This window comes from Pseudonaja textilis, chromosome 17 (genome assembly GCF_049901715.1).
Source record: "Pseudonaja textilis isolate UNSWEBS1 chromosome 17, rPseTex1.2, whole genome shotgun sequence".
NCBI lineage: Eukaryota > Metazoa > Chordata > Lepidosauria > Squamata > Elapidae > Pseudonaja > Pseudonaja textilis.
The window spans coordinates 5,535,094-5,545,530 of record NC_142006.1 but is presented as its reverse complement, the minus strand read 5'-3'; the positions used below and the strand labels follow the sequence as shown (position 1 = coordinate 5,545,530).

Genomic DNA, 10,437 nt, shown 5'->3' with positions numbered 1-10,437 from the left:
CTTCTCTGTCAAAGGCTAGAAGATCTTGGCAGGGGCCTGTTTGCCAGAGGAGGTTTGTTAGGAATCTCAATGCACATAGCCGTAACCATGGGAGAAAAGAGGAACGATTCCAAGGCTGCCATCCCTGATCCCAGCCCAGGAAAGGAGCAAAGGGGTCAGCGCCGGCGTCCATCTGTCCGTGGCAGAGAAAGCACTTCTGTCTTCTGCAAAGGAGGAGCGAGCTGGAGATTTGGATCGGAAGCCAGCAAAGCGTCACCAAGAAGCTGAGAACTTCCTGTCCTACCAGAAATGTTGCTTTACCAGGTGGGAGGCATGGGAGGAGTTGGCTAAAACTCTGTTTCACAAAGGAACTAAGAAGTAGTCAAAACAGAGAGAGAGAGAGAGACGGGGAGATTCCCCCCTTCCCTTCCCCGTCAGAGAAAACCTTGGCTGTCCTGAGGGAACACTGGCAGCTGAAAAAAGGGCCACAGGGCTCACTGGGTGGGACGTGGTGGACTGACAGGCCTTTTTTTTTTTTTTACAGAACGCTATATATAAATATAGGGAGTGATGAGCTGTGGGGCTGGGGGCCTCTTCGCTGCCCCGATACAATCTGGAAACCGTCGGGTGAAGTAAGGTGGGCTTAAGAGGTTCAGTGCATGCAGGTAACAATGACGAGACTCTTCCCCAAGAGACCCAGTCCGATGTGCCATCCATCCTCTCCTTGGTGGCGGTGAGGGGTGTGTCTCCCTCAGAACTACCTTCTCTGTGTGTCTTGGAGGAGAAGTAAATGGAGGTCACGCTCTAGAAAAAAACGGAGCTGCCCCCAGGCCCCAGGTGTTTAGTAGTTCATCCCAAGGCCGCAAGTGAGATTGGTCCCCCTTGGAGAAAGCAGGGGTCTATCGGGGCCGGAGGGAAGGAAGCAATGCAGACGCCGTGGGTGGATAGCCAAGGCTTCCCTTTGGTGTCTCCAGAAGGGCCCTCGGAGTCTCCATTGGTCCATCCCGAGATCTCAGACCACGGTGCTGACCGAGGGGTCAGAGAGGTTGAGTTGCCCAGCGATGTCGGTGGGGTGATACTGCTGCAAGAGACAAACAGACAGACAGACAGGCCGGATGTTAGGCAGGGCAGGGTCGGCTGCGAGCAGCTGATGCAACTGAGACGCAGGTCCCGGTGGGAGATCGCTGAGGGATGATGCACGGGGCCCTCTCTGCCCCTCGCTTCGGGCCACAGCCTGCGCGCGCGGAGTGCCAGTGGAAGGTCCCCTGCACAGGATGCAGCCCACGAGGGAAGCCTGGCCAGGGCCGGGCCCAAAGTCTCTTCCCCAGAGCCACCAGGAGTCGGTGGCACTCTCCCACTTAGTTTTAGCACCCTGGGACATGGCTTCAGTGGCCAGGGAGTGAAGAAGGACGCAACTCAAATTAGCTTGGTTTGTAATAAATTGGGGAGGTAATTGCTAAGGGGTGGGGGTGTAGAGACAAGGCCTCCGGAAGGGTCTCTGCTGTCCCTGCTGGAAGAGGGAGGGCCTCCCCTCTTTTGGGGAACAAAAGCAGATCCCCTCAATTTATTACTAGGACATTCATTAGAGAGTTCAAAGCTACTGGCAATAGTTCGTAGCAAAAATAACTTCAAATTGCCCCAGATATTTTTTTTTAAAGGGCTGCTGTGAACACCTCTTTTTTTAAAAAAACCCAATGATTGGCACACATGAGCGGAATTCAAAGGGAATGCCCGGTGGGAAACCGTGGCCTCCTTTGCCCCCTCCTTGCCTGGTGGCAGTGCTGCAATTGTTGGTGCCCCCAAGCTGGACCGCTGCTCTCCCCTCCTGCCTCCTCCGCCTGCCTGCCGGGACAGCAGAGACCTGCATCATCTCTCAGGGATTCCCCGCTTGGGACAGGGTGGTGGGGTGGGTGGACGTGTTACATGACAGCCTCTGCGGCCCTCTGGTTCAACTGCCTGGAGAGCAACTAATTCCCCTCCTGGCACGTTTCAGCCGTGACAGCCCTGGCGTTCCACCAACGTCCGGCCAGTCAACGTCTCTTCCTTGTAGGTGGAACATTTCAGAGAATGCTCATACCAACCTCCCCCAACCCCGGCCACTTCCCCTCCTGCCCCCCGCATCCTCCTGGCGCCCTCCACCCGGGGTCTCTAGGGCCTGCCGTTCGCCCCTGCCTGGGCCCTCACGCTCCTTGCCCATTACAGACCCCCGTAATACAGGACGTGGGTACAGGACAAAAGTCAATCAACATTCAGGACGAGAGCCCACCCTGTGCTGAGCAGCTCCTGAAGCCGGGAGTCTCTACAGGGCTATCTGCACTGCAGCTCACGGATGCTGGGCGTGGTGACATCGCGGGGCTGTCTGTAGGGAGCAGGCGCATGAATGGCACATTGTCTATTACAGAGGCATTGGCTGCAGTTCCAGAGTTAAAGGCAAAATCCAGCTGTGCAAAGAGCATCGACCCTCACCACGGTGCCCCACAGAATGCCACTTTGCCCGCCCAACAAACCTGCAGCATTTGCCCTTCGAGAAGACTGAGCAACCCATTGAGAACAACCCTTCCCCTCATCGCCTGTCAACCTGTCTCTCTTCTTCACTCGAGACTTGGACTCTAAGGGTTTTTCACCTGCCTGACCTGCCGTGGCCTCCAAATGCAGCCACGGATCTGCCCACTCAGCTAGCTGCTGTGCCTGTGCCTTGACACAGAGGCCGCTTCCTGCTTGATGCTGATTTTGGTCCCTAACAAAAGCCCTGAAGGCTCACTGGATTAAATCCAGCCCGGCCTCCGGTTTCCTATCATGGCCGGACAGAAACCTTGGGGGATTTGTGAGCATTGCAGAAATCCTGGCGGAGTCGATGTCCTCGGCCTAATCGCCCCTTGGGAGGGCCCTGCTTTGTGGCCTCCCTGGGCCCTTGGGATGAAAGCTGCCTGAACTAGAGATGGCCATGGGACATCAGGGCTGGGAAAGCTACCCGCTAATTTTGTGATGTTTCCCCCAAGCCCAGAACTGCCACATGGATCGGTGTGATCCACTGATCCTGCGTTCTAGTAGGATGGGAAAGGGATTTTACAGGCGTAACCAACAGCTATCAGTTCTTCCTTCTTTGAGTCCGCTTCCAACCCATTCCCTCTAGGGAAGCCTAGAATTGGAAATGCTCTTTGACCCCGTGAGACAAAACCAGGTCTCCAAGGATGGATCCTCGGATGGCAGAGTTGCTGTCGTTGGGACTCCGGAGAGGAGGGACCATTTCTTCCACAAAAGTTTTGTGCCTGCCCTGCCCTGCCCTGGGCTTACTGGGACCAACAATTTGCTGCTGGCAGTCTCACCCGGAGGCTGGCACTGGACGCAGCTCAGCCTGCCTTAAAAACAAAACACACACACTAGGCTGGGCTCCATTTTAAACTGGGGAGGCGTGGATAGACTGGAATTGAACCGGAAGGCTCGGCTGCAAAGGGTAAGGTTTTCCCCGCATTTATTTCTTTGCCGTGAGCGGAATAGGCGTGGCCAGCTTGGGCAAGGTAAGGCCCAGATAGGCTCCCTTCCTGGAGGGGCCCTTGGCAAACAAGGCTAGCCCCGGAGGCCTGCCAGGAGTCACAGTCCTGCGCTTCGAGGAAGTGGAGTTGGGGCCCCTGGAACGCCTCCGGGCCCTATTTGCAAGAGGCCAGCAGAGGGTGTGCAAGGAGGCTAGTTGGAGAGTGCAAACGCCCAAGAGCACCCGCTGCTAGCCAAGCGCCCTTCAAAAGAGAGGCACCCTGGGGGCCGCCGTATACCCCTCTGTTTTACTCAGGAGCTCTCTGCCTCTGGCCAGGTGCCCTTCCCTGCAGGGGTCCTCTTACGTGGCCCCAAAAAGGAAGCTGCTGGAAGCTGTAATCTGGGTGTGGGGCTTCACCCTCAGGCCAAGCTGCTGCTGCTGCGCCCTCCACATGGCCAGCCTTGGCGGCACCGAGGGAGGGAAGCCGCTGCCTGGCCGCTCCACTCCCTGCCCCACCATGGCAGGGCCAATTGCCCTTCCCTCGAGAGAGAAGGGAGCTGGGCCTTCCCCCAGAGATGCCTGGGGCCAGAAAGGGAGCACCAGGTGGCTCTGCTGGGCCATATCCCGTCCCCCACAAGAGTGGGTCACGGGGAGGAATCTCTGCCTTGGGTCCCCTTGTGGGGTCAGGGGTTTGATGGACGTTGTTCAGGCAGAGTCACTGCCTTAAAGATTTCCTAAGGTCCTGATAGGAAGGGGGCTGTGTGCGATAGGGAGGCCGCCCTGCTAAGCCAGTGGGCGCCTTCCCTTTTCTGTCCCCCTTAGGACTGCTTGCAAGAGGGCAACGTGTATCTTGTGCACCAGTACAGGGTTCAGCCTAGTGACTCAACCCCCCCCCCCCAAAAGCTTCAGGGACAGTGACTGGGGTGGCTCGACTCCCAGGCAGGCTGTTGTTTTAGCTGGCTTTGCTATACCTTGTCCGGGACACCGTTTGGGCTTCTTTCTTGGGACATACCTATCCATCGGGAGGAGACCTCCAGCCTCTGACCCTGCCCCAAAGGCTGCCCGAGGGCCTGTGGAAGGAGGAGGCATTTTAAAGTAGCCCCAGCTTAGGGGCTGCTCTGAGGGACAGGGTTGGGGGGCTGAACGTCTCCCTCGTACAAAACTGGACCAGTATCTTGGGGAAGGACCGGCAGTCCCCTGGCCCTACGCTGTGCTTAGCAAAGGACAGGTGGCACCCACGGAAGGAAGCGGTTTCTTCAGAGCTTTCCTTCGAGGTGCATTGGACAGAGGAAATTTTGGGATCTGAATGTCCTTCCTCCTTTGCAGGTTTTGAGTTTTTTGTTGTTGTTGTTTGTTTTTCTTCTTCTACAGGTCCAAGTTTTTGTGTTCCACGGCTGAGCACAGCCGCAAACCTGCCCAGTGTTTTGGGAAAACTTTCTCACTTCTCCTGCCTTACTCTGGGTGGAGGGATGGGGAGAAACTCCCCGCCTTCCTTGGTAGCTTCCTGTAGTAAAAACCCTCTTTATGAACGATACCCTCCCTCAAAAGGAAAAAAAAAACGTTTCCGTAAAAATAAATATTTTAAAGTTTTATTTAAGCTCACTGCAAGAAAAAAATAGTTTTGTGAGCCAATTCCTGGCGGGTGTGCTGCAGAGCAGAAAAGAGAAATTCCGGGGCCTCCTTCCCAAACATTTCAACATGCAGACCAGCTCATGCAGATGGGAAATGCCCTCCCTTGTTCCACTTTTACATGCAGCCCGCCGAGGGGGCGTGTTGAAAAGCAGAAAGCTGAGAGCAAGTGTTTCCATGAGCTTCTCCTTTGGCCAGGGGTGTTTGGGTTTAAAACAGAGGAGCATTTTTTTTCTCTCTCTCACTGGGCTTGGATTGCTAAGGTTTTGGGGGTCAGATACACACCAACACACAGCAACAACGTTTGCTTTCTAGAGCTCTACATTCCAAAGAATTATTGATTGCCAGCCTGCACAGCTCAGTCCGAAGTGTTACAAGCAGAAACTTGCCGCTTATTCACACACAAAAAAAGTAAAGTAAAACAATATTTTTCTTTTTTTTTTTTTATAAAAAAAAATGTCCTCTTTCTTTTGAAAAACACAAACAGAAGTTACAAGTAAAGAATACAATGAACAGGTGGCTCGGTGTGAGGTGAGACATTGTCCAGATTTAGAAGGGAAGAATTGAGAGGGAGGGGTGGGGGGGGGCTGTGAGTGCAGGAGGGGTCGAGGACCATTTTTAAGCATATAGGTACAAACAGGGACACTCAGAAAACAGTGGGGGGGATGGGGGGGTGGGGGGAGCTGATTTGTGTTGGTATCAGTAAAGTGAGCAAAACTTAAACCACAATTCTAAACAGAACGAAAGAAAAGAATCCAAAAAGAAAGAAAGAAGTAAACTAGAACAAGAAACTCATTGCAGTTATCTCCAAACTCTTCACAGAAGACTACAAAGCATTCGTCAACCTCCTTTGCCCTCTTTTTGGCTTTGAAACTTGCCAAGGGACACGGGGACTGGACTCACTGACTGACTGACTGACTGACTGACTGACCGACTGGACCGACTGACTCTTGACGGACATGAGGCTATGGTAGGTCACACGGGCAGCTTTGGGATGGGTGTGTGGTAGTTGATGGGATGGTAGAAGAAGAAGAAAGAGAGAGAGAGAGAGAGAAAAAGAGTGAGTGAGAAAAAGAAAGAGGGCACAATTGTTTTTCTTCCTCTTACCGTGTCTTTGGATGACCTACGTCTCTTGAAGCTGGAGGCCAGGGTAGAGGTGATGGACCTAAAAGTGGCTTTCTTTTTAGGGTCTGGTTCTGCTCTACCACTTTTTCTATCCTAAAATGAATATGTATATATAAGCGATTAGATCTCCATTGGGCGGCTTGGATCTCTACACCTAGATGAACACAGCCCCATGTCACGATCCTGGATACGTCTCTGGTCTGTCTTCTAGGGCCAAGACAATGCCTACTACCATCTCCTGATGGCTCTCGGTCCCAGACACACACGAGGCCCTGACCCTTGGCTCGGGAGCTACGCGAGGGCCGATCGGTCTGAAGGTCTCCTTCGGAACTAGGTTGAGATGTGGAAGGGATCCCCTTAAGGAGGGCATTGGGGGGTGCGTGGGTGGGGCAGAGCCAGCAGCTGGCTTTCCACTGCATTTGATGCACTCCAGATGCCTCGTCTGCTCCACTGGCCACCCCAGGAGAGAGACAGACACGGCGTCCGGGGTCCCTAGGGGAACATCTCACACCCTTCCTTCCTTCCTTCCTTCCTTCCTTCCTTCCTGTCACGGCTGTCCTAACTAGAGAGAGAGGTGAGACACTTTTCACCTACCACTAAATAAAAATGCTCGGGGCCTTTTCTGAAGGTGAATCCTACGGCCACAAGAGAGAGAGAGGACTGCATTGGAAGAGAAGGTCATTGTATGTTAAAAAAAAGTATTCCGAAAATTTCAGCGATGCTTGGCGTAAAACTCGAACTTGTTTTTCCAACATAAAAGAACAAAGAACAAATAAAAATTAAAAACAAAAACAAAAACAAAAAACAACCCAAATCTCTTGAAATCAAAACTTAAAACAAGGAGAAAAAAAAGGGGGAATAAGCAAAGCATTACATATTCTGAATGATACTTTAAGGATGCCGGGAACTCAAAAAGAAACAGAATGAAGAGGGAGGAAAAAAAGACAGCGGTTGGGTGGTAGGCAGTCAAACCTGGTCAGCACCGTAGGGTACCTGCTTTTCTTGCGGGACAAGGTGAGTGGGGGAACCCAGCCGATCCGAAATCTTCCCATTCTTTTTCTCTTTAACCCCTTTGGGAGAGGAAAAGGTGAAACCAGGTGTGGTTCTACCAGCCCACGATGTGGGGGGGGTGACCAAAAATGTATCCCACTGGTGCATGAAGCATGCGCGGGGGGATACATTTCCTCCTCCTTTCCAGTTATTCTCCATGACTCCGACGCGCATGCACAGAAAAAAAAAAAGAAAAGCTAGCAAGAGGGCGGGAGGGGGAGCGGGGGAGGGGTTTTGGGTTTTGGGTTTTCTTTTCTTTTTTTTTTTTTTTTTTGCGCCTTCCCATGGCCTTGCCAAAAATAGCCATGGGCAAAACTGTGATTTTGTTTTTTTTTCCCCAGGTAGCAAAATAAAACCAAACCAAAAAAAAGTTATAGATATATATATATATATTTGCTTTTTTTGTAAAAAAAATTTTTTTTTTATTTTCTTGAAGAAAGAAATCTTTCCACTTGCCTACCTTCTAGCAATGTACCAGATACTAGTGGTCTGAGGAATCCTCCTGTGAAAAAGTCTTACATTGTCAAACGGATCTCTTAGCATCGTTCTCTGTTTATTTATCCGCCCTGGGGTGGCATGCTTGATTGACCGCCCCACGGAAGTCTTTCCCCACCCTACCCCTCCCGTGGCCCAGGGCAGGACTTTTTCTAGAAAGTTGGCAAGTGAAAAATGTCAGTGACTAATGTGCTCTTGTTCTGGATGCACCCGTCCTGCATGGCTGTGGGGCTGGGCAGGGCAGGTAATCGAGGGAGGTTCATCGGATCATTGATGGTTGTGTGACCGGGCGGCTCCCCGTCGGCTGGCTTGCCTTCTCCTGGTATCCTCCCCGCTCCCAAACCCACAGCCTCAAACGTGCTGGAGGAGCACCAGGCGGAGATGGACTGCCAGAACTCTCTTCGCTTTCCCTTCTCTGTTACAAGGGGCTTCTTTTAGGCTGCCTTGCAAAAAATAAGGGGGGTGGGTGTTACTCTGAAACCGCTTCTCTCGTGCTCATCCGTAAGATGAGAGAGGGCAACCTGCGGGCACGCCGTTTTAAGAAACGGTGCCTCAAAAGCCAGCGGCCTCCGTCTGGGACACTGAAGGCAGCTGCAGATGTCCTCGCTCGCTCAGCAACAGGGCATTCTCATTTGACAGCCAAAACCTGGTTTGGTTTCGTGGGTGGCATTGATACGAAGAGGAGGGCGAGCGAGGTCTGGCTTAAGATTCTGGCTTAAGTCCCGTACAGACCCCGCGGGGGAAGTTGGAGAGAAATGGCCAGTAACACGAGCCCCCTGACCTTGACCCAATTTGCTGGAATGTGAAAGGGTGAGAAAGAGCGTGCAGGTTTGTGCTCGTTTGAAAAGTTGCCCTTCTACTCTCCTCTTCTGACAAAGGAGGGATGCTAAAGGAACTAGGGCCATCGGTGGCGTGACTGTCATCTTCAGCTGCGTAATTGGAAGCACAGCCGTGCACTGGATCGCCTAAGGCCTCCCCTCATCGCAGCCTTAGGGTGCCACCATTTTCCCCCAGCGTTGGACTCCTGAATGGGTCGGGACAGAAACGGGGAGAGGGAGAAGGGCCCTGCTGGGCCACAGCCAGGGAAGAGGAGGCTGGCTGAGGGCCCCAACCTGTTCAATTTCTGGATATGCAGAGGGCTTCACTCCCCAGAAAGTAGTAGACGGGGCTTGGGGCGTGTGTGTAACACCCACCCCCCTTCCTCCCTCCACCCCTGTGGCACTGCTGCCTCTGCCAGTGGCGAGCAGGAAGGGAGGCCGCTGGGCACCCCACGTAGCACGGTAGTCACTGATTGGGTGAAGTAATGGGAAACAAAAAAAAACCGCACCTGTTTTGGAGGTGTCGCTCTAAAAACGGTCTGTCCTACCTGCAGGTTTTTCCGCCACACATTAACTGCCGCGAACGCCAGTTGCATCTGTTTCCTCCGGGCGTCTTTATGCCTTTTGTATGCTATTTCTATGAATATTAAAAATATCCCGGCCACAATACCTCCAGCCACCAGCATGAAGACACCTGAAACAAGCAGGAAGGTTAACCCAAAGGAGACATCTGGACGGAGACTGCGGGGCCTTCTCCGGCTCCCGTTCCTCAAGGCTTCAGCCCTTTGGAAACACCCCTCTCGGACACAGAAGCCAACCACTTTGTTGGAGGCTTCCCAGTGGAGAGGTCTGGTGTTTTGGTAGTGCCAGGTGAGGACCCCTGCCATTGCTTCGAGGTGGACTGCTTGGATGAGTGGCAGGGGGATAGGAGGGGACACACCTCCCAGGCCAAAAAGGGGGTTGGGTTTTTCCATTCTTGGTGAGCCATTTGAGCACACCCATCTCCTCGTGGGCGTAGAGGCGGGCATACGCATTTTTATTTATTTCTGTTGTGTTTATGTCATGCATATTGGAGGGGGTGACCCTTTGAGAGCTGTATATAAACTAAATTTCATTTTAATGTATACCGATTAGTATACATTTAAAGTGACAATAAAGTGCGTTCTAAGCCGTTTGCTCCATAATTAGCAGCCTTCGAGCAAAGCCGGGTTTTATCCTATGGTTCCGTGGCTCAACTAGGGATATCAGAGCAGCCGCTTGGCGCTCGCAGTGGCTCCAGCTTCCAGGCTGCCAAGAGCTGCCGAGGCAACCTAGGTAGCTGAGCATTCTCCCCTCGTGGCCGTGGACCTCAGCCAGAGGGAACCCTCCGTATTGCTTTTTAGGCATGACCGCCGGCACGTCCAGCCTGATGTCTGAGTCTGGCTCTTGGATCCCAAGGACGACTTGAGGGAAGCGCAGGCTCACTCCCCTTCCCCCAGGGACCAAACTCAGCCCAGTTTCCCCAGGGGGTCTTTGGGTGCAGCCCCGGGGTTCTGCCTTACTCCCATTCCCATTGTGTACATATCACCCTGCCAGTTGAAAACCTTGTGGGTAGAGTCACACCCTGGCTAAGACTGCTCAGCTTTTGAACTGATAGGCCTTCAGTTGCGCAAATCCACTTCCAACTGATTAGCTTTTCAATCCGTTATGCTGATCCAGGAAAAGGTTAATTCAACTACAACCCTAGGGACTTCGGTGATAACAGCTGACGCATCACTAAAGTCAAACACATGCTGAATTGGAAGAAATGGAGGAGAGCTTTTTTTGAAAAGGTTGAGGGGGGGGTGTCCAAAGAAAAAAAAATAGGGGAGCGCGAAGCAGGTAGGAAGC

At 52.7% G+C, this 10,437-nt stretch overlaps 1 protein-coding gene across 14 annotated transcripts in view; it reads right to left on the bottom strand.

Annotated features, from left to right (window-relative positions):
* GRIN1 (glutamate ionotropic receptor NMDA type subunit 1) overlaps positions 1–10,437 on the bottom strand; it is a 32,578-nt gene continuing 22,141 nt past the window's right edge. For 2 of the 14 annotated variants that reach the window (XM_026712411.2, XM_087914489.1), the window contains 3 exons: positions 9,117–9,262; positions 6,188–6,298; positions 1–1,060 (listed from right to left, as the gene is read on the bottom strand). In XM_026712411.2, coding sequence (XP_026568196.1) covers positions 992–1,060; positions 6,188–6,298; positions 9,117–9,262 — 326 coding nt within the window. In that variant the 3' untranslated portion in view covers positions 1–991. Of the gene's footprint in view, positions 1,061–2,245; positions 2,339–5,386; positions 5,472–6,187; positions 6,299–6,799; positions 6,866–7,715; positions 7,758–9,077; positions 9,263–10,437 lie in introns of those variants that run through there. The other 12 variants (XM_026712412.2, XM_087914494.1, XR_015739748.1 and 9 more) reach the window with 11 other exon arrangements.